Consider the following 18,105-nt stretch of genomic DNA (forward strand, 5'->3'; position numbering starts at 1 on the left):
AACATCATTTGTGACATTTACTTTGAAGGGACTCTTATATAACATATTTTCTATTTTCAAAGAAAACTAGCTATCCTTGCAAAAGTTCCAAAGTAATTGGCATACCTATATTTGGCATCAAAGGGGCTCTAGCTAGTTACCAACCTTGAAGAAGCTTTGACAAAAACAGAACCTCCTAGCTAATAGAGATGGCTACTATGGAGCGGACAATGCAGCTCCAATTCTACCTAATCACCTAAAAAGGAAGAGGAATGGAGAAAAAAATCCATGGAGATTCACTGTACTGGCAAAGAATTGTTGTACACAATCATGCATGTAAATGTAGCTTTTGCTTTTAGCTTGTAGCAAATATTAATCACGTAACAAGTGAGCAAGATTTACCACATCATGTATTAGAATCAATAATATAGCATATTGATTATTATAACTGAAGCGATGTGATGTACAACTTCAAAGGAGACAGTTTACACTATACATAAATGTCAACAATATCTGATATATTTTTACTGATTAACTTTGCCCTGTATAAGTGTATAACAAAATTTATATGTCAGGAAATTTTGGGAGAAATTTTAATGACAAGACCAATGACTTAAGCATCACACTTTATTGACTTCAGTAGTTTAGTATCTTTGTAACTGTTTTGCATGTCTTTGACAAAAGGATTTCGTCCTCCTTAAACCTTCTTCAAGAAAAGAAGAATCAACAGCGAAAGTAATACGAAGCCAATTTTTTAGCCCCACAGTAATTCCTAAAAAAAAAAAAAAAAAAAAAAGGGGTTAGATCCATTTGTTAGTAGTTACTTAGAGCTTCTAGTCAGCGTACTACACTGAAAAGTGTAATGAATTCCGAGGAAACTGAACATAAGACAATTACTTTTGTTGTACTAAAATGTAATATGAAATCTCAGTGATGTTTTCTCTGTAGGATAAACAATATTTTAAAATAGAAATGCCAATTGAATGCATTCTGCGAATGCTTGATATGCCCTATTTCTCACAGGAATTCATGAACCTAACTTTTGATAAGTTGCTCAACTATATGATGTGCATTCCATCTCTGCGAGTATGTCCCACATGCTCATTTGCATGAATGTATGTTAAGCTTTAATGATAGTGTAATCAGCTTTTTATTGGATTCCTAGATGCTAAAATGAGTGATATTAAGTCAAATTTCTTCAGAAAAATAAGTTGTAATTAGACTTAGAATTACCGTAACATCTTCAACAAATGGGAACTTTGGACAACCTTGTTAAGTATGTGATTTGGGAAAGATCCTTGATATTCAGAACTTCATATAATATTTGAAAAGAACATTAATGAAGTTAATTGAAAGTACATATAAACTTTAACTTAACATAAATATAGCTATTGATGGACTCCTTTTTTGGTCCAGAAGCAAGCATGAGATAATGCACCTTTTTATCATAAGACATGAAAAATGAAATGTAATGAGAATGTGGGAATCTCATACTAGCCTCATGTATACACCTTATTGAGAACGGAAGAAATCAGAATTGAAATTATGTAGTTGGGAATGTGGAAGATTTTAGAGGTTCATAAAATCTCAGGTGTTTAAGACCATCATCCTTTAGAATATAGGGGATAGAATTTGAGTTTAGTTGAAGGAAAGAATGAGGTTTCCTGGAAAACAACGGGACCAATTCTCCCACATTAGAAAATGCAGCAGATGCAGCACAAGTAGATTTTGTTTCAGCAACTGAAAATGAATTTCCTAAGGAAATAAGAAAATATTTTGAATTAATAAATACACAATGAATGTATCAAGTCATACCTGGAAGAATGACAACTGATTCCTCTTTGGCCAGCTTGAAACAGAAATCAATATCATCACTGATGTCTTCCAGTAGCGAAATATTCAATTTCACCTGTAACATATGTAATAAATAAAAAAGCAACTACATATCTCTATGAATCCATTATTTTAAGCACGAAGATAACTGCAAAGTGTCAATCTCACCATTACTGCCATAGATCCCTCAGGTTTTAGCGGACAAGTAATGCAAGGGATCTCCTTTATGGTATCACAGAGAATATCTGACGCATTCTTTAGCAAATTAATAGTTTTCTTGAAGAAAGCCTCATCAGTTTGCTCAAGGATGCGGGGAACTGCTGCCTAACACGCCAAAATATGTATGAATAAGTAGATGGATTATAGGCACAAAGAAAATCAGCAGCTACATGTTTTTAGTTAAAGATAAAAGTTTAGACATTTCAAGGCAGAAGAATCAATTCCCAACTTATCATCACAGGTCAAATACTTTGAGTTCAAGCATTAACCAAGAAGTGGCAGCACCATAGAACTTTTTCTAACTCAAGTTCAGCATATTTATTGATACTATGGCAAAAATTCAGTTTGCAACTATGTATAAATAATTAATTTCAGTTGGAGAAGCTATGAGCTACATCATCTTATTGTAGGCAATTCTATCAATGAAAAAGAAAAAAATGTATGTTTTCATTCTAGAAATTCAAAACAAGCATATAAAATATAAATAAAAAAACCTGAATGAAGGTTGCAGGGCCCCCCAGAATATCAAAATACTTCTTAATACGCTCGACAGTCTGAGGGGAAAAAAAAAGTAGTAAGATGGTTTAGCAACAAAAAGATTTAATGTAAATTGTATGATACGAAAATCATGAACAGTTTATAATCAGCAGTACATATTGGACCACAGTTATCCAGATGAACAGAAGCCAAAAGCCCAAAGCTGGTTATTTCATATCTTTTTAATAATTAAAGCCCTTGGTTGCACCATAAATAAAGAATTTTGATTGAATGTAAACGAGAATTTGAAATAACAAATGAAACAGAAACAAAAAATTGTGTTCAAGACTAATTAATCTTTAGAACATTCCATATACAGCTATAATGCATTGCCGTGAAATGTTGTGGGAGGAAAACCATGCTAGCCAAACAAAAACATATTTTCTAGAGCAATTTACATCTCTAAATCACTTTTAGACAACTGAATCCATCAGTGAAAAGATTTACAAAGCATTATTGAAGGTATACAATGAGAATTTCACACATTAGAGAGAGATAGAGAGAGAACCTTGGGTTCCCGATACATGCCACTTGGATCACTTGTCACAAACCAACCAAGTCGCCATCCAGGAACTATCCATCTCTTTGATAGAGACCCAAGTGTGAGAACAGGAACTTCAGATCCAACAACTCCCATTGGCACAAATGGATTTTTCCCAAAAGCAAGGTGCCCATATACTTCGTCAGCAATTATAAGAATTTTATGCTTTTTTGCAGTTTCTGCGATCTAGGTGAAGTACACAAACAATGAATAACATTAAATCTTTATATAATGCCAACTATTTATAGTCACCATATGTACAAAATTTTATGGCACTTGAAGCCATATCCTGGACTACTGACCTTCTTTAGATGTTTGTAACTGTATACATTTCCACAAGGATTCCCAGGGTTTATAACTACCAATGCAACAGTGTTCTGATCTGCAAGAGCATCAACGGCATCAAGATCAACCTCCCAGCCTTTATCAGGGAGAAGATCAACATACCGAACTTCAAGATGCCTAAATCCAGCACAAAGTTCATAAATTGGGAAGCCTGGCCTTGGAAGCAAGATATTTGCACCAGGGCGGGCAAGCATTGCCAACGAAACATCAATGGCTTGTGTGCAACCAGAGGTGATAAAAACATCATCAGATGATAACTTGTATGGAAGATCACGAGACAAATATTCAGCAATTGCTCTGTTCATTTTAAAATAGAAGAAAATTAGTGAAGAAAATTCACAACTAATATATTGTTAAATTCACCATTTTCTAACAGGTTAAACTTTTGGAACAATTGATAATTTTTCATGTTATCAAAGCAAAAGATCCTACGTTCGATTTCTGTCTCCACTCTATCTCCCATTTAAAATGTCAGTAATTTATCAATTACTCTAGCTCTAATAGTGGTTGGCAGGATCAGATTGGGATAGAGATAACATTTACTGACAAGAGTATTACATAATTTGCTATTATTCATAGACAAATTTCTCTAATGAGTACAAACTCATACATTTATTTATTCAGAAGACATATTTCTCTAGGATGAATCATGCCTGCATCGAAGTTGAAGATTTAAAGGAAGAACAAGGATACTTTCATCATGTATTGCTTTAATTCAATGGACAAAACAAAGATCTAAAAATTTATTAAATTAGAAAAATAGAGAAGAAGACGTACATCCACCACAAGAAAAGAAAAAATCCCAAAAGGTGAGAGAAAGCAATAGTGACACAGACTGCTATTATACAAGCTGTTGAAATAGAAGCTAGAATAAAATAGTATTTTAAACTACTTTTGATTGCAACTCCAAACAGATAAGTAATTAGAGCTGATTGAAACAGGATCAAATTACTTGGCAAAAAGAAATAGGCTCAATCAGTTTTAAATTTCAACTGTGACAGTAATATATAAGAATCAAACCCAGATTGTTACTTCTAAATTAACTGCAGTTTTAAAGAATTAAATGATTAGTTGAGAAGAAGGTAATGAAAAGCGAAGTTTTTCTATTTAACTTCCTCAAAACAGTAAGAAATATTACGCAAATTCAATGTAATTAGATGAATTTCAAAACATGTTAGTACAATGTTTTACTGAAAATTGGTAGCAGAAGTCATAATTTGAAAGCACAAGTAAAACAATAACTAAGAAGTGTGAACACATTTGAAAGAAAAAAAAAAAAAAAAATCCCCAAAATCAAAGAGAAGTTGTCAGACACCCAGATTACATTTGAACTCTACTTGTGGAAAAAAATTAAATTTAAAGCCAAAAGAACCGATTGACAACTATATTGCAATTATAAACTATAAACTGCAACTGTTATTTTTTAATGGATAAAGTAGCTCCAAATTGAAACTGCCACAAAAATCCCGAATCTAGTGGAGAGCCACAACCCCAAGTTTATAGTTTGAAGATAAACTAGGAACAAATTCCAGAAAACTGAGGGCACGAAAAAACTGATGAAACATTACAACAAAAATTGAAAAAGGAAATAGTCTAAAAGAATAAGAATTACCTTCTAGTTTGAGGAAGACCAACAGTTGGTGCATAACCATTGAACTTGTCAGATTGGAGAGCATCAACAACAGCCTCTTGAGCAACATGGGTAGTGTGAAAGCAGGAATAAGCAGAAGGGTCGCCCATGCCTAGAGAAATCACCCTCTTGTCACTAGTTTGTTCATCAATAATATTTTGCATTAACAGGCTAAGAATGCCTTTGATGGTGATGGTCGAACCCGTGTCCACACCATGGTTGAGAGTTCCATTCTCCATGTTTATTCTTGGCTGCTATTTGGTAGAAATTAAGAGGCTAGGCTCCAATTTATATTTATAATAATTAGCGATTGGCGAACATGCACAGAGACCACTCGTTGAAGTTCCACGGCCGGCTTCGCATGCAAACAAAATAAGGCAGTTACGTGGTGGACAACATTAATTAAACCATACAATGAAGCATGAACAACGCAAACTACTCTGTGCAATCTTTTTCAGGAAGTATCTCTACTCCAACTGCCCAGCCCACTTGTTTTGTATTAACCCAAACAAACATGAATGTTTATTAATATTAGATTTAGGGAGGGCCACACACCGCCACCGGTGTGTCATCTCGTGATAAGATTTTTGTCACTATCAAGGCTTTTTATTCACAATAGTAGTAGTAAATAGTAATGGCTTGAAATAATTAATTAAAAGTAATTATATGAAATGAAATGAAAAAAGTACCTAAACAATTTATTGTGTACTACATATCCTGTTCTTCAAAATTCTCCAGGTAAAAATTGAGAGGGGAAGAAAGGTGAAGATATATGTATTTGTGGCTTAAACTTTGTTTCTTTGAATCTTATATTTGGATTAGAATCAAAAGACAATTGAAGAATAGTGGTTTTTTATCATAAGACACGGTCATATATATGTATTATTTTTTATCTCTATCTATATTACTATTTAAGGGTTTTTTCTGTTTGGAATGAACTTTTTGATACTTTAAAAATATTCCTATGCCTTTAGTTTAAGCAGGGACAAAATTAGAGGATAACAATATAATAATATATTTTTAACTTCCACTAAAACATTATCCACAAAATAAGACAACCCTGATTTTTTATATTCTCAAACAAAAACAAAAAAAAAAAATCATATAAAAAAATAAAACAAACACATTCTCTCTATCTCTTCATCATCCAAGTCTGCCGCCAAACCCAACAAAGTCCTTGGTAAGTCTCTGTTTCTCTTCCACCAGCCATATTTTTTTTCTTTTTCTTTCGTTGATTTTGGTTATTGGGTACTTTACTTTGCAATATTCTTCAAATTACTTTTGTTTTTATTTTCTCTTTGGATCATATCAATGTTTAACTCTTTTATTGACCTGACAAATTAACATTCACAATTTCCTGATTGAATCTAGCACATTTGATACTCCACTCAACTAGGCTTGATTACAATTTACAACCCTATTCTGCTTGATTCAAAGAACAAAAGCACAATACAAGCCTCACCAAGGACGTTAAAGATTGTAATACATTTTATATTGTAATTTTTCTTATCTATTATAATTTTTCTTATCAAATACGGGCAGAACAACGCTACACGAACTAATTAGATATCCCTATGGCCTATATATCGACCACAAATATTCTTTACTATAAAAAATAAAAATAAAAAACTAATGGTAATATTATTAGAATGCCTTTAATGTCTATCGAAAACAAACGGTCAAAAGTTAAAAAATATATATATATAATCAAGCAGATCGTAACGCAAGGATGTCACACATATTTGGAGATAAAGCCACACAAAAAAGGTTAAATAGTGACACAAGATTATTTTATTTTTATTTTTTTAAACCAGTGTAATGCTGATGCACAGAGAAAATTTAACAAAATAAGATTTTTTTTTTTTCTCTCTTTTTTACTTTTTTCTAAATCTAAAATACAATAATTATGGGAGTTATTAGTACTCTTTTGTTTTTTGTCTAAACATAAAATTTAATAAATACGGTAGTTATTAATAATCTTTTATTTTTGTATAAATGAAAAATATTTATGAGAACTGTCATAGATACCTAATTTTTCACACAAACTCTATCTCCCTATACTGTTTTTTTACCTTCTACCCAGCGGGGAAAAAGCGTTGGTGTAGGACGAGTTTTTTTGTAGTGAATAGGCTAGTTTTCATAAATATTTTCTCAAAAATTTTTAATTGAAAATATTTAACTCTAAACTAATTTAGAACTATCTTTCTCCAACCCATTATATAGGAATATCAACTATGTGTCATTTTAGTCACAAAACTCTTTAATAAATTAAGTGTGACTTGATTAAATAATACACATTAAAGTCTTATAAATAGAGGTATTTACCAAACCACATAAACTGCAAAAACCGCACCAAAACTGCCCGCAAAATGGCATAACCACACCGCACCACAAGTAAATATTGCACTACACTGCACCACACTGCATGATGCAGTGCAATTTGCAATTTTATAATAAGAAAACTGTACAAACCACACTCTCTCTATATATTAATATATTTAATTATTTTTAATATTAAATGTATTACTAATAGTTTAATAACCCTAGTTTTCAAAAAAAAAAAAAAAATAGTTTGATAATCCTAGCAAGTGTTGATTAGGAAAGCCAACCCAAAATAAAGAAAAACTAACTCAATAGTTTAAAACTTGGACCAAAACAAAGGGAAAAATTATTTTTGAGTTGGGTAAAAAAAGCCCAAAATTTGAAAAATATACCAATTTCAAATCATTCAAATTGCATCTTATACACCGCACTGCATATGTGACCGCAAAAATGAGGTGCAGTGCTGTTATAGTTTTGGCTAAACTTTAAACTGCACCGCATCACACCGCACTGCACTGTGATCGCAAAAATAAAGTGCGGTGCAGTTATAGTTTTAGCTAAACCGCACCGTAAAATGTGATGCTAAAAATGGCCCAAAACCACACCACACCGCACCACAAACACCCCTACTTATAAATCATCACTTGTTGCCTACTAGAGGAGAAAATGCAATTTGCTCACAAACAATTATCATTCATAAAATACATGCTATAAGTTAGCATGTATACTAGAGTGTACTAAAGTGGAGAGTGAAATTGTGAACCGATAAAACCAAATTTTTGAAAAAGAAATGTTACGTGACAAGGTTGTTAACGCCTATTATTGATAAGTAAAAAAGTAATTTAAGTGATGTATTCAAATTAGAACTAATAATTATATAAAAAAAAATTAGAACTAATAATAACTTACTACTAAAAATTTGTTGTGGGCATGCTACTTCTATTTTAAAAAAAAAAATCTATTTATATTTTTCAAAACTATCTCAAAACTCGCCAGTTGAATCAATCAAATCAATTGACTTTCACTAGTACGATCTAGAGGTGGGGGGATTAGGGTCTAGATAGGGAGAAATTATACAGTCCTCTGGTAGACCACATTACTTGTCCACCATTCCACTAAAAGGCTCCTACTTGTTTAAAATTAATGAGTCAGTAATTAGTTTTTGTTTAAAAAAAAAATTAATTCAATCATTTTAAATAGATGTAAGTCTTTTAATACAATGGTAGACCACAGGAATGACAAGTTATTGTTAGGATAGAATTCCTTTGTGCTTCTGATCACGTTCTCAATCTCACCTCACCTTTGCTTGGTTGTTGTCCACGCACACAATTGACATATAGAAATGAATGCTCATTATTAAAGATTAAAGAAACATAAAATTGATAGTGGAACAATGAAGAGTAATGTGAAAGTTCAATAGTGTAGCTCTCTCCTAACACTACGCTTGGTCCAAGGGAAAAGAAACAAATCCCTTATTTGGATGGGTGGAAATGAAGGGGAGAGAAATAAAATGGAAATTTTTTGTTTCCCTCCAAATCCGTTGTTCACTTTCCATGTAAATTGGAAAGTGATGGAGATTCAGAGATTTTAGACAGTCTCGGTAACATAGATAACGTTAATGAGTTCACAGGAAAGCTCTCGTGCTCTCTCTAAGGAGGAACAGGAGGAACTTGTGCGTAGTACGAAAAAAGTTAAAGACGTTAGTCATGTGGGCTTCCAAGAAGGGCTGGATTCAGCTGCTTCTTCTCCAAGGAATGGTAGAGATGTTTGGAGTAGAAACATGTCCTTCAAAGACAAATTGGTCGGTGATATTCCTGGTGCCTTCACGCAAGCCTTCAACTTTGGAAACCTCATGGAAGATGATGCTGATTTTGATGAAGAGGTCGAAGGTCTGAGGGAAGGATTGGTGGCAGTGAAGTTCTCTAAGGAGCTAAAACAGAAGATCCGTAGCCCCTGGTACAAAGCCCTCATAGTCAAGGTCTATGGGAGGCCCGTGGGTTTAAGCTTTCAACAAAATAAACTGTTATCCCTGTGGAGGCCGGCTGGAAGACTGGATTGTGTAGATTTAAGCCATGGTTTCTTCCTTACAAGATTTTCTTTGAGAGAAGATTATGAAGTTACGCTGAAAAGGGGACCTTGGTTTATTGGAGAGCACTTCTTATCCATAAGGCCTTGGGAACCAGATTTTTCACCGGCGACGGCAAATGTGTCTTCAGTGGCTGTGTGGATAAGGTTGAACGAACTCCCGATAGAATATTACCATGCGGAGGCATTACTTCAGATAGGTAAAGCGATTGGTAATGTGTTGAGAGTGGATACTCACACGGCCTCAGAGACTAAAGGTAGATTTGCCCGGCTTTGTGTACAGGTCGATGTCGAGAAGCCTCTTGTTACGGCCATATTGATAGGGAAACGTGAGCAGCCGGTGTGCTATGAAGGAATCCATAAGCTGTGTTTCGGGTGTGGAAGATTAGGACACCGTAAGGAGCAATGTCCGTATGTCATCCGCCAACCTTCACCGCCGAGTCAGGAAGCTAACCAATCTGATGGCGCGTCTGAGACGTAGGCATGCAACTTGCATGATCCTGTAAAAGCCAAGGAAAATGTGGGGCCCAGCCTGAACATGCATGGTAGTGCGCAAGAGGATGTACCCGAGAGTAAGTACGGTCCGTGGATTATGGTAGTGCACAAGAAACAAGGGCCAAATCAGCAGAAAGTTTATGGGACCATGATGAAGTTGGCGCATGGCCAGCCACGAGCAGGAAAGGAGACACGGTCTTACATGCCGTTAGAGTCACTAGTTGTGAGCACTGGGCCGAGTAGAGATTTTAAGAGAAAGCTAACTCCCCAGAGAACCATTGATGGGCTTCAAATCACTAATGCAATTCAGTGCTTGGTGAAGGAGAGACTAAAGCCAGCTATTGAAGTTAAAGTTACAGGCCCAAGTTTGCTTCATATTGAGAAGGACGAGTTTAGGCCTGGGAAGGAGGCAAACTCATTTAAGCCCAATGATATAGGCAGCCCAGCTGGTGTAATGCTCAAGCCCAATAAATCCAACCCGTTAGCTTCAGTTAAGGGCAAGAAGGGTAAGGCACGAAACAAGACAACTTAGTCTCTTCGTGCTAGCGCCGATGAGGGAGATATGCTTGCTGGTTCGCCTCAGTCTCAAAGTGCTCAGGTAAGGCGCGTGAATGAAGATCGCTTGTATGGAGAAGAGAAAGGCAGTGGCAGTCCGAGTACCCACTCTCAATTCCAGTTTTCTAATGGATCGAACTCTCTTGTGGGTTATCAATTCAGAGGTGGGACCAGCGGTGATAACGGCGCTTGTAACTCTGACCATGGGTGGTTTCAACAAGATATTGAAGCTGGTATGGAAGCACAACCTACTTCGACTGGAGAGGAGAGCGAGGGAGGGCGAGTTGTATCTCCTAGAGCAGGTGTGGGAGGCAGTGAGGAAGCAATGGTGGGTGTTTATGGTGGATCTGTGGAAGGTGGAAGAGATAATAGGACTGAATTGGGAGTAGATACTCCAAATAGCATCAATGGAGTGTCCAACCATGAGACAGCCAACAGAGAAGGTGATCTGGATCGAATGGAGCTTGAGGGAGGAGGTGGAGGCACTCCGTCCTGTTGATGTAAGGTTTTCTTTAGAGCACTTGATTATTATGAATATAATTTCTTGGAATTGTAGGGGCGCTCTGAAGCCCTCTTTTCAGAGACATGTTAGGGAGCTGATTCGGTGTCGTAATCCAGCAATTTTGGTAGTAATGGAAACTAGAGTTGGAGGGGAGAGGACCAAGGAAATTACAGATAGGCTACCGTTTGATGGTGCTATCCACACAGAGACTATTGGTTATGCGGGTGGTTTATGGTTGATGTGGAATTCTGACAGGGTGGAGGTTACGGCATTAGCCAACACTGAACAGGAAATTCATACCGTTGTAAAGGTACGAAATTCTAACTCTAGCTGGTTGTTTACTGCATTATATGCAAGTACTAGAATGGCAGAAAGACATGTTTTATGGGATAATTTAATTAAAGTTGCTGAGATGCATGATATGCCTTGGGTTTTAGCTGGTGATTTTAATGAGCCCCTTTTGGGGGGTGATAAATTTGGGGGTAGGGCTGTCAGTGTTAGTAGATCGCTTCTGTTTAAAGAGTGCTTAGATAAATGCAGTATGATTGACATTGGGTTCTCTGGGCCGCGGTTCACGTGGACTAATAAAAGAAATGTTCAAACTCTCATTCAAGAGAGGATTGACAGATTTTTTGTTAACCCCAGCTGGTGCCTTATGTACCCTGAAGCTAAAGTGATTCACCTGACTAGATGCCACTCTGATCATTGCCCTGTGCTGTTGGATATACAGCCAAGAGCAGTTGTTAATAGGAAGAAACCTTTTAAGTTCCAAACTTGTTGGCTATCTGACCCAACTTTTCCTAACATAGTCTCTCATGCATGGAGACAGTACCCCATGCTTGCGGATGCTATAGATTCGTTCTCTAAAGAGGCTGAAAAGTGGAATAGAACCCATTTCGGGAATGTGTTTGCTAGGAAAAACAATATTATGGCTCGTTTGAATGGTATTCAGCGGGCTATAGCGATCAGACCATCAAACTTCCTTCTTAATCTTGAAAGTGACTTGCTTAAAGAGCTTGATAATGTGCTAAATCAGGAGGAAGAAATTTGGGCTCTAAAGTCTAGAGTTAATTGGATGATTCAAGGAGATAGAAATACTGCATTTTATCATGTGTCTACCTTGGTTAGGAGAAAGAGGAATAAGATTTTGCCGATTAAAGATTCAGTAGGGGAGTGGTTGTATGAGGAAGAGGAAATTAAAAATGTCATTTGGAGTGGGTTCAACGAAGTGTACGCCTCATCTCTCTCTAGCTCTTCTTGGTCTATTCCTTTAACCACTTGTTGGCAAGGCCAATTGTCAGATGAGGAAAGGGAGAGTATTAGCGGGGGTGCTTCGGTGGAGGAGATTAAAAATGCCTTATGGTCTCTTAAGGCATTTAAGGCCCCAGGGCCGGATGGCTTGCATGCGGGGTTTTTTCACAGATTTTGGTTGATTGTTGGCAACTCGGTCATTGATTTGGTGAAGAAAGTTTTTGTTGAGAGGAAAGTGCCAGAATTCTTGAATATGACTCACATTGTTCTTATTCCTAAGATTCAAGGACCGGAGACTTTGGGCAACTATAGGCCTATTAGCTTATGCAATACAGTCTATAAAGTGATTACTAAGATTATTGTTACTAGACTGAGGCCTTTTTTGGAGAAGCTCATATCCACTCTTCAAGCTGCCTTTGTTTCGGGAAGGAAAGGCATGGACAATGCGATTATTGTGCAGGAAATTGTTCACACCCTTAGCAAGAAGAAGGAGAAAGTGGGCTATATGGCCATTAAAGTGGACCTAGAGAAAGCGTATGATAAGCTTGAGTGGAGCTTTATAAGAGACATGCTTATTAGAGCAAATCTGCCTTCTGATTTGATTGAGATCATTATGAGCTGCGTTTCTACAGTTATAACCTCAATCTTGGTGAATGGAGAAGCTTTGGACCCCATTTACCCATCGAGAGGAATTAGGCAAGGAGACCCGTTATCCCCATACTTGTTTATATTATGTATGGACTTCCTTGGTCAACTTATTCAAGAAAAATGTGAGGAAAAACTGTGGCAGCCTGTTAAGGCTTCTCAGAGTGGGCCATCCTTTTCGCATTTATTCTTTGCGGATGATTTAGTGTTATTTGGAAGGGCTGATGGGAGGAGTTGTGCTGTTATTAGAGATGTTCTTAATGAATTTTGTAGCATGTCGGGACAATCTGTGAGCATTACCAAATCAAGAGTGTATTTTTCTCCTAATGTGGATAGGGATACAAGAGAATCCCTTTGTGATATTCTTGGGTTTTCCTCCACGGCCTCTCTTGGCAAATACCTTGGTTTTCCCATCAAGCATCCGGGGTCCACCGCTTAAGATTTTAATTTTATCTTGGATAGAGTCAAACAAAAATTGGCCGGGTGGAAAGCTAACATGCTCTCCTTGGTTGGCCGGGCTGTCTTGATCCAAGCATCCTCGTCAACTATCCCTTCTTACGTCATGCAAGGCACTTATTTACTAGGAAGAATTTTGGATGGCATAGACCGGATTAATAGAAATTTCTTGTGGGGTTCCTCAGAAACTACTAGGAAAATCCACTGGGTTGGCTGGCAAAAAGTAACAAAACCTAAAGATGAAGGCGGGCTGGGTTTGCATAAGGCAAAGGGTAGAAACACCGCACTTCTTGCCAAGTTGAATTGGAGGTTTCATACGGAAGAAGATGCCTTGTGGGTGAGAGTGCTGAGGGGAAAATATTGCAGCAATAGGAGATTAAGTTCTGTGAATATGGACAGGCTGCCTTGCTCTCAAGTTTGGAGAGGCATTAAGAAGGGCAGGGAAACTTTTAACAAAGGCAGTATGTGGGTGGTCCATAGAGGCAGCACGCTCAGCTTTTGGCTGGATAATTGGACTTGTAAAGGGCCTATCCGTAGTCTTATTCATGGTCCTTTAACCCATGAAGCAAGTCAATGGAAGATTAAAGATGTTTTGGTGAGCGGAGTTTGGGATTGGAATCGAATTCCTTTTGAGCTTACACCTGAAATTAAATCAATCATCCAAGCCATTCCCATTTCTTTAGCGGATGGAGGAAGGGATAGGATAGGATGGAGAGGTAATGCTAGAGGTTGTTTTGATATCAAAAGTGCTTACTCCTTTGCTAGAGAGGTGGATGATGTGGAGGATGTGGGAATAGTAGATGCTGATTGGGTTTGGAAATTAGATACACTCCCTAGAATTAAAACTTTCCTGTGGAGATGTTCTCATAAGCTTGCCTTGCTAGAAGAGGTTTTATGGAAGATGAAGGGTGTCCTTTTTGTCATAGAGAACCGGAAACCATTTTGCATGCCTTTAGAGATTGTCCAAGAGTAAAGCAAATATGGAGTCAGCTGGGTGTGAAGGGCAATAATAGTGATTTTTGGAAAAGTAACCTGCATAGTTGGCTGCAAAGCAATGGGAAAATGAGATGTAGTCTCATTCAAGGGAAGCCACCTTGGGGAATTCTTTTTAACTTTGCTGTGTGGTGCATATGGAAGAGCAGAAATTCTTTTGTTTTTAATAGAAAAAGCCCAAACCCGAACTTATATAGGGAGATTTACAACCAAACTGCAGAGTTTATGTTTTGTGTCACTTCTCCACGTAATCCTGTCAGAAAAGTCAGCAAGGAAATTAGATGGGAGAAACCGCCCTTAGGGTGGAAAAAATCGAACACGGATGGCTCGGTTATAGGGTGTATGGAGCGGGCGGGTTGTGGAGGGGTTGTGAGGGATGAGCATGGGAATTGGGTTACTGGTTTCACAAGGCATGTAGGAGCAACCAATAGTTTTGCTGCTGAACTTTGGGGATTGAGGGACGGCCTTCTGCTGTGTAGGAGCTTAAATATCTCTTGTCTTGTTGTTGAGATAGATGCCAAAGTGATTGTGGATGTCATAAAAAATTCTGCTTATGTAAATCAGATTATATCTCCCATTTTGGACGATTGCAGGCAGTTGATGACCAATTTTTAGCAAGTTCAGCTGAAGCATTGTTTCCGGCAAGCTAACCGATGTGCAGATCAAATGGCTAGATTAGGGGCTGACCAAGAACTAGATTACATTTTATTTTCCAGTCCGCCTGTGGACTTAGCTATGGCCTTGGAGGATGATTGTAATGGGGTTGCCTTCAATAGAGTTTGTACTGAACCATATGTAACTTTCTGATTTATATGATATCGTCGTTCATCAAAAAAAAAAAAAAAAAAAAAAAAGATGGAGATTCAGAGAGATATTGAAATAGGAAATTTTAATTTTAATTTTTTTAATAATAAATTTGAAATCATTTCCTTGTATACGGAATATATACTATGGTATTGTTTGGTATTGTGAATTCATTTTTCCTTTTATTTTCTATACTCATTTTCTATTTTCTCAAATCTTGTACTCATTTTCTATTTTCAATTCATTATATATAAATAACATCCTTTTTTTTGGCAGGTTGGACCCAAGCGGCCAAGCCTAAACACGTAAGCACGTATTTGATGTACCAATCACAAGGAAATTCTATAATGACTGAAATTCTACCAATCAGTATTTGATTTTTGTCTTTTCACCTGAAACTGAAAGCTTGACAAGTTTATCCCAAAAAAAAAAACAAAAAGCTTGACAAGTGCTCTTGCTTGCAAACAAGGAAGTAAAAGCACCACGTGTCTACATGTTACACTCCAAGTTTAACACGGAACTCTGATTGGTATTTGATTTTAACTTAATAATTAATATCACATCTTTGTCATTTCCTTTTTTTTAATATATAAAAAATAATCCTTTTCTGCACATCTGAACGTGGCTTCATATTGTACAATAAACAATTATTGTCTTTTATCTCTTGAAAAAGTATTTTGTAATCAAATAATATTATATTATTTAGATTAAAATTCAATAAATAAAAAATATGTATGTAAAAATAACTACCCACTAACACATGTCTTTTATTTATTAGTGAAATAATTATTTTTTACTGATATGTCTCACTCTTATTAAATTTTAATACTATTAATATGATATCATTTGATACCAAATAACTTACCTCCCAAACTATTTGTAATAAATGGTATCAGTTCCACGTGCAGATGTGCCATTTAACAACACATTAAGGCCAATCAGTATCATTCTGACTAAAACTAGTTCCTACAATTAAATTCAGAGACGCCACATGTAGGCCCACTCTAAAAGGACATATATTGGGTCCATTTGTAGGCCTAATGTACAATCTTACTCTTGTTTGGGTTTACAACTTGACATATATATACAAAGACGTTATTGTACATTGTTGGTTGTAGTGGAGTATTTAGTCCTTGAAAGTGTTTTTAGTACATCTTTATCAATCCTATGTAACATTATATTAAAGTTGAAGCAGAGTTAGAGCCTGAATCGAATCAAAAAAAGCAAACGAAGCAGCCATAGAATGAGTTAAAGACTTCTTTTATAAAAAAAAGAAGGGTGGGGAGACAGACCTCCTAGACAGATAGAAAACTTCCGTCAGTGTATCAAAATACCTGTGGTTTGAAGGATGTTGGATATCTGGGCTTTTGGTTTACGTGGAGTATGTTTCGTAACGATTTGGGTTGGATACGGGAAAGAATTGATCGTTTGTTTACAACAACAAATTGGCTTAACATGTTCCCTAATGCTCGGCTATTTCATTTAGCTTCTTCTGTTTCTGACCATTGTTGTTTAATGCTGTGTTTCAACTAGCGGGTTAAATGTAAGAAACAAAGGAGGCTTTTTTTTTTTTTTTCGCTGAATTCAAGGAGGCTTTTTAGATTTGAATCCATGTGGCTCAAAGATGAAAAATGTTCAAATATTGTTAAAGAAATCTGGGCAGAAGGTGCTCTTCGAAGTGATGAAAATTGCTTTTCAACGTGTATGGAACAACGTCGTGAGGCTCTATCCTGATGGAACATGCAGGAATTTGGGCATATTGGTAAAAAACTGGTGAAGCACAAGATCCTACAACTTTTAGAGGCGAGATCAGCTGGGATGTCAAACACAGACGAGGTATGTCAACAGAGAGCAGAGGTGAATCGATTGCTTGATTTGGAGGAAAGAATGTGGAAACAAAGGTCTGGTAATCCTTGGTTGAAGGAGGGTGACAGAAATACCATATTTTTTTCATAAGAAGGCCTTGAATAGAAAGCAACGTAATACAATCTCACGAGTCATTGATGAATCTGATACTTGGCAGGAGAGTGATGACAAAATCTCTGAAGTAATCATTGCTTACTGATGATGCCGAAAATCTCACCAGTGAGTTGCACGACGCGTGTACGCTCAAAAACAACACCTGCACAATGAAAAAGAAAAAGACCTCACAGAGAGCACCGGTGTGGTGCCGGCCAAATACCCTCCGAAGGTCAAGTTAGAACTTCTTTCAACTCTAGAGTGCTAGAGAGGGGTTAATTATGCGTACCTCGGCTCATGAGGGTATTGGGGTTTTTATAGTAGTAGTGGGTGGATCTTCTTTCCTTGGAGTAGAAGTCTTTTCCTTGTAGGAATCCTTATGCGCGTAGATTGCGGAATCCTTTCCTTATAGGACTCTGATACTGGGCGTGGAGTACAAGCAATTTCTAAAACCCATGCGTGATGACCAAGTTATAGTCTTCATATAACCGTCAGCCTTTTAAGACGTCAGCCTGTACTTCCCGTCGGCCTTCAAGCTTCGCTCAGTAACCTAAGGGCTTCAAAAAAGCCGTCAGTTGGACTTGGGGACTTCAGCCCGTCAGTTTCGTCTTGATTTAGTCGGCGTGCATTTCATCACATTTACCTTACGTCATGTCTTGACCCGTCAGCCAGAACAAAAGCTGACGGGTTAAGTTCATGGCGCCTGTTATAATTCTTCCATATCAGTTGCCCCCTACTCCATATCTCCGTTGGCTTTACCTGACGGGTTATGGAGTTTGTATTCGTCGCTTCCTGCCACTTTGATTCAGGACAAGAATCATTACTGCTGACTCTTTTAGCATTAAATGCTAGGACAGGTGGCATGCTGGGATTGGCTCCGTGTCGGATACGCGGGCGTCGCTTCGTCTTCCGTGCGTTTTGCCTTATATATACGTGGTCCCCTCTCCTCATTTC

The 18,105-nt window shown here is 37.0% G+C and overlaps 2 protein-coding genes across 6 annotated transcripts in view; one reads left to right on the forward strand and one right to left on the reverse strand.

The window, feature by feature from the left end:
* Nucleotides 1-476: 476 nt before the first annotated feature.
* Nucleotides 477-18,105, reverse strand: part of LOC112000313 (probable aminotransferase TAT2) — a 32,494-nt gene continuing 14,865 nt past the window's right edge. Inside the window, exons 1-8 of one of the 5 annotated variants that reach the window (XM_065781190.1) lie at nucleotides 5,774-5,857; nucleotides 5,067-5,439; nucleotides 3,412-3,751; nucleotides 3,077-3,295; nucleotides 2,526-2,585; nucleotides 1,981-2,136; nucleotides 1,795-1,888; nucleotides 477-751 (exon numbers count right to left, since the gene is read on the reverse strand). In XM_065781190.1, the coding sequence (XP_065637262.1) occupies nucleotides 624-751; nucleotides 1,795-1,888; nucleotides 1,981-2,136; nucleotides 2,526-2,585; nucleotides 3,077-3,295; nucleotides 3,412-3,751; nucleotides 5,067-5,323 (1,254 nt within the window). In that variant the 5' untranslated portion in view covers nucleotides 5,324-5,439; nucleotides 5,774-5,857 and the 3' untranslated portion in view covers nucleotides 477-623. Of the gene's footprint in view, nucleotides 752-1,794; nucleotides 1,889-1,980; nucleotides 2,137-2,525; nucleotides 2,586-3,076; nucleotides 3,296-3,411; nucleotides 3,752-5,066; nucleotides 5,583-5,773; nucleotides 5,858-18,105 lie in introns of those variants that run through there. The other 4 variants (XM_024032412.2, XM_065781189.1, XM_024032414.2 and 1 more) reach the window with 4 other exon arrangements.
* LOC112000309 (uncharacterized) lies at nucleotides 9,025-9,972 on the forward strand. The gene has a single exon (XM_024032408.1). The coding sequence runs from the start codon at nucleotides 9,025-9,027 to the stop codon at nucleotides 9,970-9,972; it is 948 nt and encodes a 315-aa protein (XP_023888176.1).

This window comes from Quercus suber, unplaced genomic scaffold (assembly GCF_002906115.3).
Source record: "Quercus suber isolate HL8 unplaced genomic scaffold, Cork oak 2.0 scaffold_258, whole genome shotgun sequence".
NCBI lineage: Eukaryota > Viridiplantae > Streptophyta > Magnoliopsida > Fagales > Fagaceae > Quercus > Quercus suber.